The 20,876-nt window shown below is 46.9% G+C and overlaps 1 protein-coding gene across 1 annotated transcript in view; it reads left to right on the top strand.

Moving 5' to 3' along the window:
• The first annotated feature begins 15,026 nt into the window (after window positions 1–15,026).
• Window positions 15,027–20,876, top strand: part of LOC141584432 (phospholipid phosphatase 2-like) — a 34,133-nt gene continuing 28,283 nt past the window's right edge. Inside the window, 2 exon segments of the mRNA XM_074398658.1 lie at window positions 15,027–15,077; window positions 15,632–15,909. Coding sequence (XP_074254759.1) covers window positions 15,042–15,077; window positions 15,632–15,909 — 314 coding nt within the window. The 5' untranslated portion in view covers window positions 15,027–15,041.

The following is a 20,876-nucleotide window of genomic DNA, read 5'->3' as shown; positions in this document are numbered from 1 at the left end:
GTAGGCTTCAAAGGCTAAGAGACAAAACCATAAATAGCATAAAGGTATAACAAAGAAAACAAATTTTCATAAAATTTTAATGAATGAAAATCTAAATATAATACTTAAGTACAACTTTTTGTAACAGAGCTCTATTAAGAAGAACGGGATTGTTTGCAGGGGTAGAGGGTAGCGGGTAGGGTAATGAATAGTGGGTAGGGTGATCTGCAAGAGGATCTTTTCTAGAAACTGAGGACCAAGAACAAATATTAAAACAAAGATGCTCCTATCACCTCTATCATTGCGAACTTTGTAAGAGCTTTAGAAGCTCTGTGCCAGGACCAGGGGCAGAGACCAAATGTGACTCTGTTATTTTATATTTTTGAGACAGAGCCTCACTCTATCACCCAGGCTGGAGTACAGTGATGTGATCATAGCTCACTGCAGCCTCAACCTCCTGGGCTCAAGCAATCCTCCCGCCTTAGCCTCCTGAGTAGCCGGGACTATAGGTACACGCCACCCACGCCCAGCTAATTTTTGTATTTTTTATAAAGATTCAATTTTGTTATGTTGCCTAGGCTGGTCTCAAACTCCTGGGTTAAAGCAATTCTCTCATCTTGGCCTTTCATGTAGCTGGGACTACAGGTGCACACTACTATGACTGGCTAATATTTATTATTATTATTTTTGTCAAAGTAGAGTCTCACTGTGTTGCCCAGGCTGGCCTTGAACCCCAGGCCTCAAGCATCCCTCCCACCTTGGGGTCCCAGAGTGTCGGAATTATAGGTGTGAGCTACCATGCCCAGAAATTACAAGGGTCTTTATAAGCGCAAGAAGGAGGTAGAAGAGTCAGAACTGGAGGAGATGTGATGATGGAAACAGAGGAGAGAGAGGGATATTTGAAGATGCTACATTTCTACCTTGAAAGAGGGAGTTAGGAGCCATGAGCCGAGGAATGAGGGTGGCATGAAGCTAGAAAAGGCAATGGAACACATTCTCTCTCGGCCCTCCAGAAGAAGAGCAGCCCTGCTGACATCTTGACTTTAGCCCTGATCCACCTGTTTTGGACCTCTGAGCTTCGGAACTGTCAGATAGTGGACTTGTGGTGTTTTAAGCCATTCAATGTAGGGTAGTTTGTAAAAGGAGCAAGAAGAAATGAACACAAAGCCAGGAGCAGTGGCTCATGTCTGCAATCCCAGCATTTTAGGAGGTTGATGTGGAAGGATCAGTTGAGCCCAGGAGTTCAAGACCAGTCTGTGCAACATAGTGAGACCCTGTCTACAAAAAATAAAGCCAGCCACGGTAGCATGTATCTGCAGTTTTAGCTACTAAGGAGGCTGAGGTGTGAGGATTGCTTGAGCGTATCAGTTCAAAGTTGTGGATAGCTGTGATAGCACCACTGAACTCTAACCTGGGTGACAGAGGTCTTGTCTCAAAGAGAAAAGAAAAAAGAGTGAGCATGGTGGAAATGGGGACAGATAGCAATATTAAATAGATCGTCAGGGTCGTCCTCATGTGTGAAAATTAGCAAAGGCTTGAAGAAGGGAAAAGAGCTGGCCAATTTGCTTAGGGAAGAGCAATGCAGCCAGAAGCCACAGAATCAAGGCGCCAGGAGGGAACTCCTTGTGTGTCTGAGGCTCAGGGTGGAGGCCAGTGCAGCAGAGAGAGAGAGGGAGAGAAGGATGGAAGAAGGCCAGGGAGCTGCTGGGCCGGAATCAGTACACATTTTGCAAACCCTGGGAGGTTATTGCTGGGGCTTTGACTTTTACTCTGACTGAGACGGTAACTGCAGGAAGGTTCTGAGCAGAGGTGACATGATCTGTCTCCCTATTTAAAAGCACCTCCTGTCTGCTGAGTTGAGAAAGACTGTGGGAAGACTTGGGTAGAAGCAGGGAGGCCAAGCTGTCACTAAAACCGGGTGGGAAATAATAATGGTCCTGACCAGGGTCATGGCGGTCATCAAGGTTGAGTTTGATTCAAATTGAATTATTAATTAAAAAAAAAAAAACACTGCTATCTTCCCCAGTCCTACCAAGTAAAGGATGCTAGATTATAGCAATCTCAGGCCAGGCCAGGTGCAGTGTCTCACATCTATAGTTCCAACAATTTTTGAGAGGCAGACATGAGAGTATCTTTTGAGACTAGGAGTTTTAGAGCAGCCTGAGCAACACAGCAAGACCTCCTCTCTACAAAAATAAAAGAAATTTAATAATAAATATAGCCAGGCATGGAGATGTGTGCCTGTGGTCCCAGTTATTCAGGAGGCTAAGGTGGGCAGATTTCTTGAGGCTAGAAATTTGAGGCCAGCTTGGGCAACATAGTGAGACTTCTCTCTACTAAAATTTAAAAAAAATAGCCTGGCATGGTGGCACTTGCCTGTATTCCCAGGTGTTGGGGAGGATGAGGCAGGAGGATTTCTTGAGGCCAGTTGGTCAAGGCTGCAGTGAGCTATGATTATACTTCTGCACTCCAGCCTGGGTGACAGAGCGAAACCCTGTCTCAAAATACAAATACAAATAAAATCACAAGTTGGACCAGTCCTGTCTGGGCTATGCAGGCCTTGCAACCACATAGCTGCATGATTGGGTTGTGTTACTGTGGATGAGGAGACCCTGCCCAGTTGTTGTTGGCTATATAACTAGTTTATTTTTAAATACAGTAATCAAATCTATTTCATCATACTTGATTATCTCAGGTGTGGGTTTGGAATTCTCCTTGGAACAGTTGTAACATCTTATTGGTTCCATCATTCCATAATTTTTTTATCTGATCTTTTTTTTTTAATTGAGACCGAGTCTCACTTTGTCACCCGGGCTGGAGTGAAGTGGCGCCATCTTGGCTCACTGCAACCTCTGCCTTCCAGGTTCAAGCAATTCTCCTGTGTCGTTCTCTCGAGCAGCTGGGGTTACAGGCGTGTGCCACCACACCTGGCTGATTCTGTATATTTTTGGTAGAGACAGGGTTTTACCATGCTGGCCAGGCTAGTCTCAAACTCCTGACTCAAGTGATCCACCCCCTTGTCTTCCCAAAGTGCTGGGATTACAGGCATAAGCCATTGTGCCCATCCTATATTTGATCAGTTGTTAATAAAATCAGAATTGATATTAGACTACTTAAGCTGTTTTGATTAACATAAGATGAAATTTTGTTGTTTGCATTTTATCTTGCACTTCATCCAAGATTGACGTCATGCTGGCTACATCAAATCAATACTTGAACAAATGCAAAATCAGACCTTTTTTTTTTTTGAGACGGAGTTTCACTCTTGTTACCCGGGCTGGAGTGCAATGGCGCGATCTCGGCTCACCGCAACCTCCGCCTCCTGGGTTCAGGCAATTCTCCTGCCTCAGACTCCTGAGTTGCTGGGATTACAGGCACGTGCCACCATGCCCAGCTAATTTTTTGTATTTTTAGTAGAGACGGGGTTTCACCATGTTGACCAGGATGGTCTCGATCTCTCGACCTTGTGATCCACCCACCTCGGCCTCCCAAAGTGCTGGGATTACAGACTTGAGCCACCGCGCCCGGTCTAATGGACCTATTTTTTTAAACAATTAATTGAAAATGTCACATTTGCAATTTTCCTTCATTTATGTTTCTATAGCTTTCTTGAGTCCCCTGTGGAGGATTAGACTACATGTTAAATTCTGCAGGTTTTTTTTGGAAAGAACGAAACTGTATGAATTACAATATTCTGCTCTTATAAAACATTTCATTCTGTATCTTTTTCTCTTCAATATACAAAGGAATTCATTGTTTATTTCACGGCTTTGCAGTCCCCCAAAAGACCACAAAGCTCTGGGAGTAATTCAAAGGTTTCTAAAATTCAGGCCACTGTGGAAGGTAAGAGCCAAAAATTGGCATATTTGTATAGATTCTTTAGTTTATTCATTTTGTCATTTCATTAGCTATGTTTATACTGATGAAGTTAATGAAACTAGTTTTACATTTGAACAGCTGCTTGTAATAAGGCTAAATTTCTCAATATTTCTAATTAAAATTTTGAAAATCATTAACAGGAGACATATAACATGGCTCACATCATAAACTGCTCTGAAGAAAATCTGTGAAATGCTCTTTATTATAACATATAAGGGTACAGAGACATGGACTATTCCTTCATCTTTTTTTTTTCTTTCTCTTTTTTCTATTCTTTTAAGGAAATAAAGTTTAGGGTTGGTTTAAACAGGCCGTGCATTGAATTAAAGTATTTTCTACTACACCTTCAAATGTACTTTCTTCTTTCCACCCACACTGGGTCAGCAAAATTCTTCTCTTTTCAGGTTCACAGTATTAAAATACTTCATACAATACAAAAGACAACTCCCAACCATCAAGTGGATATTTCTTCCCTCTTTTCATAAATGTGGAAGGAAGTAACTGCATTAGGGTCATTCTTTGTCTCTTAGTTTTCAAGTTTTGTGGGGTTTTGTTTGTTTGTTTGTTTTTGGTTTTTGAGATGGAGTTTTGCTCTTGTTACCCAGGCTGGAGTGCAATGGCGTGATCTCGGCTCACCGCAACCTCCGCCTCCTGGGTTCAAGCAATTCTTCTGCCTCAGCTTTTTGTGTTTTTAGTAGAGACGGGGTTTCACTTTGTTGACCAGGATGGTCTCGATCTCTTGACCTCGTGATCCACCCGCCTCGGACTCCCAAAGTGCTGGGATTATAGGTGTGAGCCACCACGCCCGGCCCTAAGTTTTTTAGTAAGAGTTTGCTGTACCGGTTTTTAGTGGTGCAGTAGTCCTCATTTAGTCATCCGGTACACTCAGTCTCTTTAAAAGGATCTTGTTAAATGGAGACTAGAGTGAGTTTTCACATTCTTCATTCATTGATTCTGTTAAAGCAAAGCTTACTTAATGGAAACTCTTGATTATCAATTAGAAATTAGAAAAAATAGAACAATGAAGTGCTAATGTAATGTGTTAAAAGTATCAGGGCTATTGGAGAAACGTTACCAGGTATAACTTTGATTGTTTGCTGTGGCAGCCAGCAAACAAATAGGGAGATGCCTATTTTTCTCACACAAAAATAATTGAGTAGGTAGGCTGAGGCTGATGTTAGTGCATCGGCTCAAATATGGTAAGACTGGCTTCCTTGTGACTTTTTGCTTGTGGACTCTTCAGCCTGATGCTTGCCAAAGATCATGTACAGAGGAAACACAAATCGATGGTTTATCACATCCTCACTCTGACAAGTTTAAATTCATGTGTGATTTTACCATATCATTGGTGAGTTTTCATGTTTTAAAAGACTAATTGTGAGGCTTGCTGAAAGGTTTGTGTAGGAAAGATCACTTCTTTTTTTCCTCTTCATTTTAAGCAGCAGCACTAGTTGGCATGACAACCTGCAGTATTAAAAAGAAAGCAACAAGCACCACTGACTCTGTTTTTTAGAATAAACCCAAGCTGCTATGGAGGTTTGTTTCTTGAATTTGACTATTAATGGCTTCATTTTGACAGGATATTGTGGGGTTCTTTTAGAAGGTTGTGTGTTTCCCCTCATAGGCAAGGCAGCTTTAAAGACAGTATGGTATTTTTATTTTTTTCTGATGATCTCATATTCATGTGTTTTTGGTAAATCTCAACAGGACCGTAGTTCTCTGGGCGTAACTGTCTGACTAGTGATTGTGCCAAACACACCTCCCTAACCTAAACTATTATTTCATCAGGGAGCAGTGTGAAAAGCATTGCATGTCTAACTATGTCTGCTTGCCAGGCCTACCATTTGTTAAAGCTCAGCATTTCATGCAGTACCACTTGCACTGAAGCAACCCAACCCTGAGATAAGGGGGCAAGGTTTCTAGAAGGCATCAGTAGGCTTGACAAAAATGAACCCCTAGACTTCAAGAAAGCAAGGGAGGGCGTTTGGCTCATGGTAGGTGGTTGGTAAAAACTTGCTGAATATGCCAGTGGTTCGAAGCCAGTGGGCACTGTCATTGTGCCCCCTTTTCTTTGGTTTTAGAGGTCCCTAGATGTGCAAAGACTGCATCTTCCCCAGGTAGGCTGAAGGTTAAAGGCCATATCTTTGCTGGGAAATGGACAGCAGAGGAAGGGATGGGCCCAGCTTGGGCAGAGCATCTGGACAGTTCCCAGCTCTGGTTCTTCTTTGGAGTTTGCTCAATAGGGACCATTTGCATGATTTTTGCCTGGTGGTCTGCCCTGAAGTATCTCAGTCTCTGACATGGCCCTTGGGATCTCCATTCTCACCATTACAGAAATGCCCTTTTGAATTAAGCATTGATTGCTTTTGTAGTCTGCAATTGAAAATGCCAATAGTCCTGGGAGGAATGGAAAGGGTTTAAACTCTTAGAGGAGCATAGTTTAGAGACAAGGTATTTAGGTATATACCTCATAGTTTTGTTTTAGTTCTTTGCTTTAAAAATTATTTTTATTATGACATTTCAGCATTTTCAAAGCATAAAATTCAGTGGCATTTAATTACATTCACAAGGTTTACAACTATCATCACTATGTATTTCCAAAATTTTCCATCGTCCCAAACAGAAATTCTTTACCCATTAAGCAATAACATTCCATTTTCTCCTTCCTGATACCCTAGTGACCTCTTAGTGTAATTTTTGTTTTTATGAATTGGCTTATTTGGGTACGTCATATAAAATGAATCATGCGATACTTGCCCTTTTATGTCTGGCTTACTTCACTTAGCCTAAGGTTTTCGAGGTTAAGCCAGGTTGTAACAATATATCTGACAGCATTGATCAGAACTTCATTCCTTTTCACGGCTGAATACATTCCATTGCATGTAGTATGTCACATTTTGTTTATCCCCCATCTATGGCATGACACCTGGGGCGTGCCCACCTTTTGGCTACTGTGATCAATGCTGCAGTGAAGGCCCCTTCTCTTGTCGCCAACCGACATCAACACTTGCGCATCAGCACACAGCACATTCTGTGAGTTCATTTTTTTTCTGTTCTTTTGGGTATACACCTGGGAGTGGAAATGCTTAGTCATATGGTAATTCTGTGTTTAACTTTTTGAGTAACTGCCAGACTTTTTCACAGTGACTGTACCATTTTACATTCCTACCAAGAATATTCAAGGTTTCTAATTTCTCTACTTCTTCATCAACACTTGTTATGCTTTTAGTTATTATGTTTTTAGGTATTATTTTTAGCTATAATAATAACTGCAAAGATCTCATTGTGGGATTGATTTTCTTCTTCCTAATAACTAATGATGTTGAACATCTTCTTATGTGCTCCTTTGGTGAAATTACTATTCAATTCTTTTTTGTTTTTTGAGACAGAGTCTTGCTGTCACCAGGCTGGTGTGCAGTGATGCAATATTGGCTCACTGCAACCTCCGCCTCCTCTGGGTTCAAGTGATTCTTGTGCCTCATCCTCCCAAGTAGCTGCAATGACAGGTGCATGCCACCATGCCCAGCTAATTTTTGTATTTTTAGTAAACACAGGGTTTTACCATGTTGGCGAGCATGGTCTCTGTCTCTTGACCTCATGATCCGCCTGCCTCGGCCTCCGAAAGTGCTTGGATTTCCTTTATCCAGTCTATCGTTGATGGGCATTTGGGTTGGTTCCAAGTCTTTGCTGTTGTGAACAGTGCTGCAATAAATATACATGTACATGTGTCTTCATAATAGAACGATTTATAATCCTTTGGATATATACCCAGTAATGAGATTGCCGGGTCAGATGGTATTTCTATTTCTAGATCCTTGAGGAATCACCACAGTGTCTTCTGCAATGGTTGAACTAACTTACACATACCTCTGTAACAAACCTGCACATTCTACACATGCACCCCAGAACTTAAAAGTATAAAAAAAAAAAGAACTGGGATCATAGACATGAGCCACCATGTCTGGCCTACTATTCAAGTTTTTTCCTATTTTAAAGTTTAAATAATAAACTCTAATCAGGTATATGATTTCTAAATATTTTCTTACATTCTGTAGATTGTCTATTCTCTTTCTTCTTTTTCTTTTTAAAGATAGAGTCTTGCTTTGCTGCTCAGGCCAGAAGGCAGTGGTGCAATCATAGCTTACTGTAATCTCAAGCTCCTGAGCTCAAGCAATCTTCCCATCTCACGTCTGCTGAGTAGCTCGACCTATAGGCGCACACTACCATGCACAGCTTAATTTTTTTTTTTTTTTTTTTTTTTGGTAGAGACAGGTGCTTCATTGGGTTGCCCAGCTGGTCTCCCTCCTATAGTGCTAGGATTACAGGCATGAGCTACCATGCTCATCCTCACTTTCTTGAAATATCCTTTGATATGCAAAAGTTTCACATTGTTATTGAGTTTAGTTTATCTATTTTGTTGTTGTTGTTGCTTATGCTCTGGGTGTCATATCTAAGAATCCATTGCCAAACCCAAGGTCTTCAAGGCTTACCACTCTGTTTTCCTTTAAGGGTTTTACAGTTTTGCTCTTACATTTGAGCTGTTGTTCTATTTATAGTTTTTTGGTTTTTTTTTTGTATATGGTTTGAGATAGGAGTCCAACTCCATTCTTTTGCATTTGGAAATCCAGTTGTCCTAGCACCATTGCACCATTGATTGAAAAAACTATTTTTTCCCTATTGAATGGACTTGGCACCCTTGTCAAAAATAAACTGGCTATAAATGTGTGGATTTTTTTTTCTGGAATCTTTATTCCAGTGGTCCATATATTTATCTTTATGCAATACCATACTCTTTTTATTTCTGTAGCTTTGAAACTGGAAAGTATAAGTTCTCTAACTTTGTTCTTTTTCAAGTTAGTTTTGAGTATTCTGGGTCCCTTAAAATTTCATATGAATTTGAGGATTGGCTTTTCCGTTACTGCAAAAAAAAGTTTAAATTTTGATGGGGAAGTGCTGAATTTTAGATCCCTTTGGATGGCATTGCTGTCTCAACAACGCCTCATATTTTAACATCAGATCTGTGTTATAATCTCAGTTCTCCTACTTTAGGTGCAGAATATTAACTTGAACAGATTCCTTTACCTCTCTGAACTTGTCCACTAATGCGGAAAATACAGATAATAATAGGATCTACCTTGGAGGGTTATTGTGAAGATTAAGGAGATAATGTATGCAAAGTGCATGTTACTATTAGTTGTATTAATAATCTGCTTTCTAATGTGAAAATCTTTTTTTGTTAAATAACTCTGGCAGATGATCCTTGACCCTTATTGTAGAAAAGTACCCATTGTATAGTGAAAAAATTTACTGCCCTTTCCTAGCTGTGAGACTTGGAGAAAGATACTTGACCATTGTGAGCTACTGTCTCAGAGACTTTCATGAAGCTCAGTAAGATAATGGCTAAAATGTAGCCAGCACAGTAACTGATGGGTAATATATACCATTCCATTTCTCTTTGGTTTTTAGAAAGGCTTGATTTAAACTGTGTCTCCTTGTAAATTCTACCTATTCGGTGTTTTTGGAGCAATAGGACAAGTCCAGTCTCACCTTGATGACAGGTCGTCAATTTTTTGGAGGGGTTGGTCTTGTCACCTATTTTGAGCTGGTGATGTATGCACAAGGGAAGCATTACAACAGAGCCAAGGGGAAACACGAAGAGGAAGTGACTTTTGTATTATCTAGAGACAGATTATGAATCTACAAGCCTCTATGCATATGGGTGTGTCCCTCTTCAATGCAAAAGTAGCATGCCCCAGGACATAACATCTATGTTTTATACAATCAGTTATACATCCTGAAGATTGTACCAGATCTGTGGGTCTAGAACTGCCTCTTTCTTCACAGGTAGGAGAGTGTTTCATAATAAAGATGCCCTGGTGATGGATGGATCCAGCTCTCTATTGAGTCCACCACACGTTTGAAGACAGTTTTCACATTGTCTTCTTTCTTCCACTCTAAAGTGCCCCCAGCTCCTTTACTCCCAGGGTCAGTAGATTAAAGGACCAGATGCTAAATATTGTAGGCTTCAAAGGCTAAGAGACAAAACCATAAATAGCATAAAGGTATAACAAAGAAAACAAATTTTCATAAAATTTTAATGAATAAAAATCTAAATATAATACTTAAGTACAACTTCTTGTAACAGAGCTCTATTAAGAAGAACGGGATTGTTTGCAGGGGTAGAGGGTAGCGGGTAGGGTAATGAATAGTGGGTAGGGTGATCTGCAAGAGGATCTTTTCTAGAAACTGAGGACTAAGAACAAATATTAAAACAAAGATGCTCCTATCACCTCTATCATTGCGAACTTTGTAAGAGCTTTAGAAGCTCTGTGCCAGGACCAGGGGCAGAGACCAAATGTGACTCTGTTATTTTATATTTTTGAGACAGAGCCTCACTCTATCACCCAGGCTGGAGTACAGTGATGTGATCATAGCTCACTGCAGCCTCAACCTCCTGGGCTCAAGCAATCCTCCCGCCTTAGCCTCCTGAGTAGCCGGGACTATAGGTACACGCCACCCACGCCCAGCTAATTTTTGTATTTTTTATAAAGATTCAATTTTGTTATGTTGCCTAGGCTGGTCTCAAACTCCTGGGTTAAAGCAATTCTCTCATCTTGGCCTCTCATGTAGCTGGGACTACAGGTGCACACTACTATGACTGGCTAATATTTATTATTATTATTTTTGTCAAAGTAGGTTGGAATTCAAGTAACCTACCTCCAGAGCTGACGTTGCCACTAGACTTTTGTCTTCCTTGCAAAAGCCCTTATTGATTGTATATGTGTCATAAAGATATAAATACTCCTGTATATTTCTGAGTAACCATAGTTTCTTACACATCATAGTTTGTAAGATCTTTGTAGGTCTGTGTCCTAGTCAGCACAAATCTAAGCCAGCAGAAAATTATTTGCCCCCTCCTTCAGAAAAATCAGGTGGAATGCTTTAAACACCCGGTATTTGAAATTGTGTCATCTATTTGTGTGCATTCCATCTATTTGTGCACTCTAGCCTGGGAGACAGTGTTTACTGATTTGCTGTCTGCAACCTGACCCACAAACTGATAACTGTATGAGTGCAGGGACTCTGTCAACACTGAAGCACCAGCACCTAAAATAGTGCCTAGTGGATACAGGTACTTCACAAATATTTATTAAACAAAAAGAAAGGGAATCGTTCCACATTAAGACAGTGCATAATATAAAAACTTCACCCTAAATCATCAATGAATCTTTGAAACCACAATGTTTATTTTCAATAGTCATTTAATTGTGTCAGTTTGTTTTATTAGCCAAAGTTTGTAGTATCATACTGACCTTTTATGCTATTTGGTGCCTGGAAAATATGCAGCAGAGGCTTTTCTTTTTCTTTCTTCCTTTTTCTTTCTTTCTTTCTTTTTTTTTTTTTGAGGCAAAGTTTCGCTCTCGTTACCCAGGCTGGAGTCTAATGGCAGGATCTCGGCTCACTGCAACCTCTGCCTCCTGGGTTCAGGCAATTCTCCTGCCTCAGCCTCCCGAGTAGCTGTAATCCCAGCTACTCGGGAGGCTGAGGCAGGAGAATTGCTTCAACCTGGGAAGCAGAGGTTGCAGTGAGCCGAGATTGCACTCCAGCATGGACAACAAGAAGGAAACCCTGTCTCAAAAATAATAATAATTGGGGCCGGGCACGGTGGCTCACACCTGTAATCCCAGCACTTTGGGAGGCCGAGGCGGGTGGATCACGAGGTCAAGAGATCGAGACCCTCCTGGTCAACACGGTGAAACCCCGTCTCTACTAAAAATTCAAAAAATTAGCTGGGCATGGTGGCACATGCCTGTAATCCCAGCTACTCAGGAGGCTGAGGCAGGAGAATTGCCTGAACCCAGGAGGCGGAGGTTGTGGTGAGCCAAGATCACGCCATTGCACTCCAGCCTGGGTAACAAGAGCGAAACTCCGTCTCAAAAAATAATAATAATAATAATAATTAGATAGGCATAGGCCCTGCGCGTCGGTGGGATTCGAACCCCTGCGCCTCAGGCAGGGGAGACACTTGGAGAGAAAAGCTGGGTCCCAGGCTTCGCGGCCTCGGGAGACCGAAACCTGTCCTGCGAGTTTTCGGGCCGGATGGGGGAAGGGGCCCCCCCGCCAGGGTCCTGGGAACAAAGGCGGAGTGTTTGCTCTGTGGCTGAAGGGACAATGGCCCCCCGCAGTTCTGTCACCGTGGGGGCGGGGGTGCGCCCCTCCCCAGCACTTTTCCTGGTTCTCTGGCCAAGTCCTCTGACCTCCGAAGTAGACTCTCGTTGTGGGGCGGCAGGGGACAGCACGAGGTCCCCGTGGGGTGTCTGCCAGCCCTTGGTGCCATGTCCAGTGGGGTGTCTGCCAGCCCTGGGCGCCATGTCCCGTGGGGTGTCTGCCAGCCCTGGGCGCCATGTCCCGTGGGGTGTCTGCCAGCCCTGGGCGCCATGTCCCGTGGGGTGTCTGCCAGCCCTGGGCGCCATGTCCCGTGGGGTGTCTGCCAGCCCTGGGCGCCATGTCCCGTGGGGTGTCTGCCAGCCCTGGGCGCCATGTCCCGTGGGGTGTCTGCCAGCCCTGGGCGCTATGTCCTGTGGGGTGTCTGCCAGCCCTGGGTGCCATGTCCTGAGCAGCTGTGCTGTCAGTTACTTAAACATGTGTGTGGCACTTTCTGGCTGCCAGGCGCTCAGCAGCATGCAGATAACCGAAACGGTTCCGTAAATGGCCTGTGAGGGAGGGGCAGCCGCGCGGAGTCGCCTGCTGGAGGCCGCACAGCCAGGAGGTGCCGCCGGGGTGGGGTCGGGTGTGGCTGCTGCGTGCCAGGGGTGGCGGCCAGGCCGAGGGCACCTCCATCTGGAAGCTCCGGCCCGTCACAGAGCAGTCCACAGGTTCCAGACGGGGCTGGGGGGCAGCGTGAGGGCGGGAAGGCTCCCGGGGGTCAAAGGAAGAGAAGGTGCCTGTTCCGGGGACCCCAGGGTGAGCTTTCCAGGCAGAGGGAAGCCCAGGGCCGGTTGTCATGGGGGTGTCTGAGTCTCTAGCTGGAGTTACTGGGGCAGGGAGGTCGGAAACGGAGGCCAACCGGTGTGAGCCTCCGCCTGCTGAGAGCCCCTGAGAGGGGCTGGTGTCCGCTGTCAGCGGCCTGTGACCCTGACTTTCCACCGCGGGGCAATTGCAGGAGCCTCCTCCCTGGTCTCTGCCGTCACTCACAGCGGCGCCAGCCGCCCCTGCGCCCCAGCAGAAGCCGGGCTCTTACAGCGCATCCCGCTCTGCCCCAGCGCTCGCCTCTCCAGGCACCGTCTAGGCTCTGGGCCCCTGCGCTGCCCGTTCTGTTCTGCATTCCCTCCGCCTTTTCTGCCCTGTGAGGCAGACCTCTGCTGTCTTCACTGCTTTATTTCCCCAGACTCAGCCAGCATCGAAGGCGTGCCGTGTCCTAGGACCCTTGCAGCTGGCATGCAGGGAGGAGTGTGAGGCTCCCTGTCCCTCCTCAGGCTCTCAGAATTCGGAAGAGCCACGCTTTTTTGTCCTTGCCCTGCTGGGCCAAAGACGCCCTGCCTTCGTTATTCTCTGGGGTAGACACCCTGCGCTTTTGTTGTGCACCTGCCGCGTGGAACAGGGAGCTGCCCCGGGCCCTGCCCTCTGTAGCTGACTCCGGCTTCCCTGGCCACCCTCAGCTCAGCAGGGCCCCGGGAGCCCCAGTGCTGTGTGACACCTTCCGCAAGTGTGGAATTGACAAGAATGTGCTTTTCGTCCCTGAGTTACCGTGTGGCTGGCATGTGCCCTGGCACGAGGGTCAGTGGCGGGCAGGGGCGAGCAGGAAGGCACCTTCGCTGTGCCCCTGCTTTTGCCTTTTCCTGACTTCTCTGGCCAGCTCTTAGGTTGAAATAAGTCCTGCCTGTTTTAACAGATGTTTATTAAACATCTGCGCTGGCCAGGCTCTGAGCAGCCTCCAGGGTCTCTGTCCTGAATACAATAGGCCCCTCCTGGTGCTGGCGGGTTGAGGCGGGGAGATTAAGTCCAGTGTCCCACAGGTGACTGCGTAATTCCACATGGGGCAATAGGGAGAAAGAGCAGACCTTCCCATTATTTATTTATTTATTTATTTATTTTCTTTTAATAAATTGAGACAGAGTCTCGCCCTGTTGCCAGGCTGGAGTGTAGTGGCACGATCCCGGCTCACTGCAACTTCCATTTTCCGGTTTCAAGCAATTTTTCTGCCTCGGCCTCCCAAGTAGCTGGATTACAGGCACATGCCACCACGCACGGCTAAACAGACCTTTCCTTTTGTGAGAGGGACGCTGGTGGGGACAGCCGGGAAGGGAGATGAAACTGAGTGGAAGTGGGAGTCACTTTGGTGCCCGGCACGTTGTCTCACACCTTTAATCTCGGCACTTTGGGAGGCTGAGGCTGGGGGGTCGCTTTAGCCTGGGAGTTTGTGACCGGCCTGGTCAGCATCAGACCCCTGTCTCTACTTTTAAAAATAAAAATAAGATATTTTGGGCAGAGAGAAGTCTCTGTGCAAAGGCCCAGAGGTGAGTGTTTGCCTGTTTTTTTTTTTTTTTTTTTTTTTTTTTGAGATGGAGTTTTGCTCTTGTTACTCAGGCTGGAGTGCAATGGCAGGGTCTCCGCTCACTGTAACCTCCGCCTCCTGGGTTCAGGCAATTCTCCTGTCTCAGCCTGCTGAGTAGCTGGGATTACAGGCATGCACCACCATGCCCAGCTGATTTTTTGTATTTTTAGTAGAGATGGGGTTTCACCATGTTGACCAGGATGGTCTCGATCTCTTGACCTCGTGATCCACCCGCCTTGGCCTCCCAAAGTGCTGGGATTACAGGCTTGAGCCACCGTGCCCGGCCTTGCCCGGTTTTTCAAGGAGCAGAGGGAGGGTGTGAGGGGGAGAGGGCCTGGGGAGTTCGTGCTCATCTGAGGGTGATGGGAAAGGAGTGTTGCTTGGGCCTCCCACGTGCTGTGAGAGAAGCTCTTCCTTGTTGGTGGGAGGCCTCGAGGCCAAGGCGGGTGTGGAGGCCCCACGGCACAGCTGGTTTGAGAACCTCACAGCTCCCAGGCCCTTCTCCCCCTCCAGCCTCCCTGTCCTTCGCTGTCCTGTCGCTGGTGAACACCCTGTATAACCGAGGATTTGACTGTGGGGATGACTCCGTCCGGGACCCCTACCGTCCAGACACCATCACCCTTGGGCTATGGCCGGGGTCACCATCACAGCCACCGTCATCCTTGTAAGGCAGGAGGGGTTCAGAGGGACAGGGAGGGGGCAGGATGGGGTACAGCCTAACCCTGGGTTCCTGATGGGGGTGGCCTGGAGGTCTGTGGGGGGCTGGGGGACACAGCCTTGCCCCGAGTGGTACTTGTGGGTAATAGGAACCCCCTTTTGTGTTTTGAGATGGAGCTTTGCTCTTGTTGCCCAGTCTGGAGTGCAATGGCAGGATCTCCGCGCACTGTAACCTCTGCCTCCTGGGTTCAAGTGATTCCCTTGCCTCAGTCTCCCCAGTAGCTGGGACTATAGGCATGCTAATTTTTGTATTTTTAGTAGAGACAGGTTTCACCATGTTGGTCAGGCTGGTCTTGAATGCCCGACCTCAGGTGATCCTCCCGCCTCAGCCTCCCACAGTGCTGGGCTGGCAGGTGTGAGCCACCGAGCCCAGCTAGGGCACCTTTAGAGTCTCCAGCTCTGCAGCAGCCTTGGGGAGGCCCGTGGAGATGACTGAGGCCCACTAAGGGCCCATGGGCTGACCAGGACCCCCTCTGTTCACCGCGGCTGCTCCACACGCAGGTCTCGGCGGGAGAAGCCTACCTGGTGCCCACAGACCAGCTCTATTCCTGCTCTGAGTTCAATAATTACGTGGCTGCCGTGTACAAGGTGCTGGGGACCTTCCTCTTCGGGGCGGCTGTGAGCCAGTCTCTGACAGACCTGGCCAAGTACACGATCGGCCACCTGCACCCCTACTTCCTGGCCATCTGTGACCCCGAGTGGAGCTGGGTCAACTGCTCGGTCTACGTGCAACTGGAGAGCGTGTGCAGGGGAAACGCTGCTGGCGTCACCGAGGCCAGGTGAGTGTGGACGAGCAGCCTTCACTCTGAGGGCAGTGGGAGCCGAAGAAGCCGCAGAAGCCAGATGATTAGGAGCCAGCAGGCAGGGGGTCAGGCAGGAGTGGGGCCTCAGGGCTCCAGGCGCCCCGCAGACAGCAGGAGGCCGTGGGGAGCGTGCTGTCTCCCTTGAGTCTCAGCCCTGCCCTCTTCTGCGCTGTCTTCTTCTTTTTTTTTTTTTAAAGATGGGGTTCCACCATGGTGGCCAGGCTGGTCTTGAATTCCTGACCGCAGGTGATCCACCCACCTTGGCCTCCCAAAGTGCTAGGATTACAGGTGTGAGCCACCGTGCCCAGCCATGCGCTGTCTTCTTACCATTTCTATTGATAGGTCCTTAAACGTTTCAACTCATCGTTGTCCTTTTTAAAAAAATCAAAATATTGACTGACAAGCCTAGGGTCATGTCAGACCAGAAAAAATCAATCAATCAATCAATCAAAATAAAATTTGTATAAGTCACCATTTCTTCCATTTTAATGTGTACAGTTCGTTTTTAGTACATTCACAATGCTGTACAGCCATCTCCTCTACCTAATTCCAGAATATTTTCATCTCATCAGAAGGAAACCCCGCAGCATAGGTAACATGGCAAAACCCTGTCTCTATGACAAATCAAAAAATTAGGCCGAGCTAGGTGGCTCATGCCCATAATCCCCGCACTTTGGGAGGCTGAGGCGGGCAGATTACCTGAGATTGGGAGTTCGAGACCAGCCTGGCCAACATGGAGAAATCCTGACTGTATTAAAGATACAAAATTAGCCAGGCATGGTGGCCCACACTTGTAATCCCAGCGAATACCACACCATGAGCAAGAGAACCCTGCAGTGCTCTAGTTGCCATCACGGGAGTGTTGCCAGGACGCTATGGGCAAGAGGGTCTTGCAGTGCCCCAGCGGCCAGCCGGGGGCGTGACCCCACTCCACCGAGAGTAAGAGTGCCCAGCAGCACAGGCACCACACCGTGAGCAAGAGGATGTAGCACTGCCCTGTTTGCCAGCAGCGGGCATATTGCCACTACACTGAGCAAGAGGGCCCTGCAGGGCTCCAGCTGCCAGCAGGTGATGCCGGTCACCACACTGTAAGAGGGCCCTGCAGTGGACCTAGCCAGAAGGGGGTGTGGGCACAGCATCGTGAGCGAGAGGGCCCTGCAGTGCAGGCCCCCAGTAGGGGCCCCCACACCCACCTTTCAGATTCTTGAGGCTCCTCCACCGGTGTGCATCCTGTCACACCACCAGCGTGCATTGAGTCACAGCGGTCTGCAGAGTTGCGTTCTCCTCCTTACAGAACTGGGGGGCATTGTGAGGGTGGAACTGCGTCCTCCTCAGCACAGACCTTGGGGCGGGGTTCTTACTGCAAGAGGGGCTTGCGGTGGCCCCAGCTGCCATCAGGGGGGTGCAGACACAGGACCATGAGCAAGAGGGCCCCCACCGCCTGGCCACCAGCAGGGGGCGCCCTAGCCTGCCTTTTCGGTTGGCTTCACGGCGCCGGCGTGCGTTGCGCATCGCGTCAGGGCGATCTGCGGAGCTGCGTTCTCCACGGCACAGACGTAGCGGGCACAGCCTCGGTTTGGGACAACTCTGGGCCGTGTCCAGGGTGAGTAAAATCCTTCCTGTCTGCATTCCTGACTGCTGAGGGTCAGAGACTAGTACGAAGAGCTCTGTGTGGGAAACTGGACACGAAAAGCCCCTCTGAACCCTGCGCACCTGGGTTCTCCGCCCAAGGCCAGGCGGCTGCGGGGTGAGGGGCACCCAGCAGCCTCACAAGACAAATGGAGCGTTCCCGAGGCAGAGATGGCCTCTGAAATACGGATACAATAAGCCCAGTGCTCAGGTAGGAAACACCTAATGCTAACGCAAGGCCTCAGTCCAAACATGTTACTACAAAATCCGCACCATTCATGCGGCCCTGCCAGTACCGCAGTTTCAATACTCAGCACGGACATATCAGTGCAAATGTAGAAACTAACGTCTGGTTAGGGTTTAGGGTGAGGATTAGGGCTAGCGGATAGGGTTAGAGTTCGGGGTTACCAGTTAGGGGTTAGGATACAGGGGTTAGAAAAATTTTAGGCAAACTTGAAGGAAGGAATGATGCATGAATCATGCCTGAAGCACCAGAACGGAAAACGGGGCTTGGGGCTTCAAGCTCTTAGCGGTGGCAGCTGAGTGAGGTTTCTCATGGGCTCCAGCTGGGCGACCGCCAGTTGTGGGGATGGTTCCCTCAGCGTCAATAGTCATACAGCCAGCTGGCAGCTGGGCTTTCTGTCATTGACTAATTGGTTTATTCATGTTTTTAAGTCAGTTTGCATGCCTCGAAGTTCGGTTTCCGTTTGCTTAGGCAAGACCTCAGGCTAACGGCTTCCTCCTTTTTTGCTTTAACATATCAAAACCATAATTCATTTTCATTTTATTTTCCTGGCATTAATAAAAGTAAGTTCACATTTTTGTTGTCATTCAGAAAGTCAGTTTAATTGGCAGCCTATTTGTGATGTTGCATAAAATAATGTCTGTTAATTATTAGCATCTTAGATTAGATGAAATATGTTAACTCTATTAAGCTTTGTGATTAAACCATAACAGGAGTTCAGTTGCTTTTTTTTCCTCCTAGGCTTTAACCAATTAAAATACACTCTAGCATCTCCTAACAATGTGGATACTGTCTGAGAAATGTGTCCTTAGTGATTTCATCTTTGTGCAAACACCATCGAGTGTCCTTATAAAACCTGGATGGTGTAAATGATATGGTATAGCTTCTTGCTTTCAGGCTACATACCATACCTGTATAGCTCATCTCTGTACTGAATGCTGTAGTCAAATGTCACACCATGGTGATTGTGGATTGTGATCCCAAAATATCTGAGTCAGGTCTCAGTCAAGTAGAAAGCTTATTTCGCCAAGGTTAAGGACATGCCCATGACACAGCCTCAGGAGGTCCTGACAACATGGGCCCAAGGTGGTCAGGGTAGAGCTTGCTTTTATATCTTTTAGAGAGACAAGAGACACCAATCAATATGTGCAAGATGTAAAGTCATTTGGTTCAGTGAGGTGGAACAACTGGAAGTAGGAAGGCGGGGTAGGGGGTGGTTCTAGGTCAGAAGTAGATAAAACAAAAGTTGCATTCTTCTGAATTTTTTTATCAGCCTTCCACTGAATACAATTTAGTCTGGTTCAGTGAAGTTGCATTTTTACACAGACAGTAGGGCAGAAGAATGGTGTGATCTTGGCCCAGCACACCCGCCTCCTCCCTGGTTTAAGCGATTGTCTTGCCGCATCCTCCCCAGTAGCTGGGATTACCGGCAGGCACCACCAAGCCTGGGTAATTTTTGTATTTTTAGTAGAGATGGGGTTTCTCCGTGTTTGTCAGGCGGGTCTGGAGCTCCCGACCTCTGGTGATCCGCCTGCTTTGGCCTCTCAAAGTCTTGGGATTACAGGCGTGAGCCACCATGGCTGGTCAGGAAGCTTATTTTGATTCTGATATTGTCAACTGTATTTCAGGTATAACTTGTTTTCCTTGGAGCGTTAAATACTGCGTTGGTATTGTATTACACAAATAAAACAGAGATCCCTTTTTATCACATTCATTGCTAGTGATACTGACAACTAAATTTAGATGCATTCCAGAGTCTGGGCTTCCAGTAATTCTTAGCGATCCTCTAAAGGTAAATTACTTTTTCTCATGAGACACAGTGACATCTAAAGTCACATTGATTGTCCTGCCACTTTTGTTTCTCTAGTTTCATCGATTTCTTCAAAGCATCTTTGGGGGAATAACTTTGACTATCCCTTTAAACTTTTCAGTATTAGAAAGCATCGTCATGAAACATTGAATAATTGTGGTCACAAATTCCCTTTACAGTCTTCCTTTGAATATTTTTTCCAATGGCAAATATTTGCTTTTGTTGTATTGTAGCTAAAAGGAATGCTGGGAAACAAAACAAAGACAAGAATTCATTATAATAAGTGATTCAGTCACAATCAATTGCTATTTTAATTTTTTTATTTAATATATATAAATTAAATTAATAAACCGGTCGCCCCTCATTGGGCCACCCATGGAGGCACTCAGGGACACCTGGGAAAGGGAGGGGTGGTCTTTGGCAAGAGGAGGAAAACCAGAGGCGCCCCTTACCCTGCGCGGGAGGGGCACACCTTGCTTGACCACCTCGACGACCCCCCCCGACGAGCTGAGCTCCTCCTCAGGACCCAAACGCAGACCCCACGGCAGCAACCGGAGGAGGGGGCCCCAGGGGCTGGAACAGCACCACCGCTCGGCCTCGGGCACCTGAGGGACAGCCCGGAGCGCTCCAGGAGCACCGCAAAGGCCCAAGCGGAGCCAACGCTCACACCACCCCGGCAAGGGCAGCATGGCGGGCTGGCGGGACAGCCCCCCACCGCCGCGGAGAGGGGCCCGCCCCCGCAAGGCAACAACCACAGGAGGCAAGAGCGAGGGATGCCTGCCGCGTCAGATGACCCCGCCGCCACCGCCCCCGCCAGGCAGAGGATCGGGGAAGCACAGCGAGGTCCAGCCGGATTCTGTACCCCTATGCCTCTCCCAAGGCAAACCCCACAGGCAGGGAGAGGAGAGGCAAGGGGCCCCCGTGGGCAGGACGAGAAGAGCAGTCCCAATCACCATGAATGGCTGTCCCTCGCCCGCCACGGATCGGTCACGGCCTGGGAGAGCATGACGTCACCACATCGATTGGAAGAAATTTTTTATTTTAAAAAGTTGTATTTTTGAAAACGTCCTGCTGTAAATTGAAATAGTCTCCAAAATCTGAATTCTTTCCTTGGTTCTAAGGTGACCAGATTTCCTAGAGAGTGAAACACACCACAAGAAAAAAGATACGATAAATATGTTTACATGGATGTGTTATTTTAACATAAATCTTGTAAAATAGGCATTTCATTGAAATTATATATGTTTGCATAAATTACTT

Source organism: Saimiri boliviensis, chromosome 5, assembly GCF_048565385.1.
Source record: "Saimiri boliviensis isolate mSaiBol1 chromosome 5, mSaiBol1.pri, whole genome shotgun sequence".
In the NCBI taxonomy this organism is placed as follows: Eukaryota; Metazoa; Chordata; class Mammalia; order Primates; family Cebidae; genus Saimiri; species Saimiri boliviensis.
The sequence above is the reverse complement of the archived record's forward strand: the minus strand, read 5'-3'. Positions and strand labels throughout refer to the sequence as shown.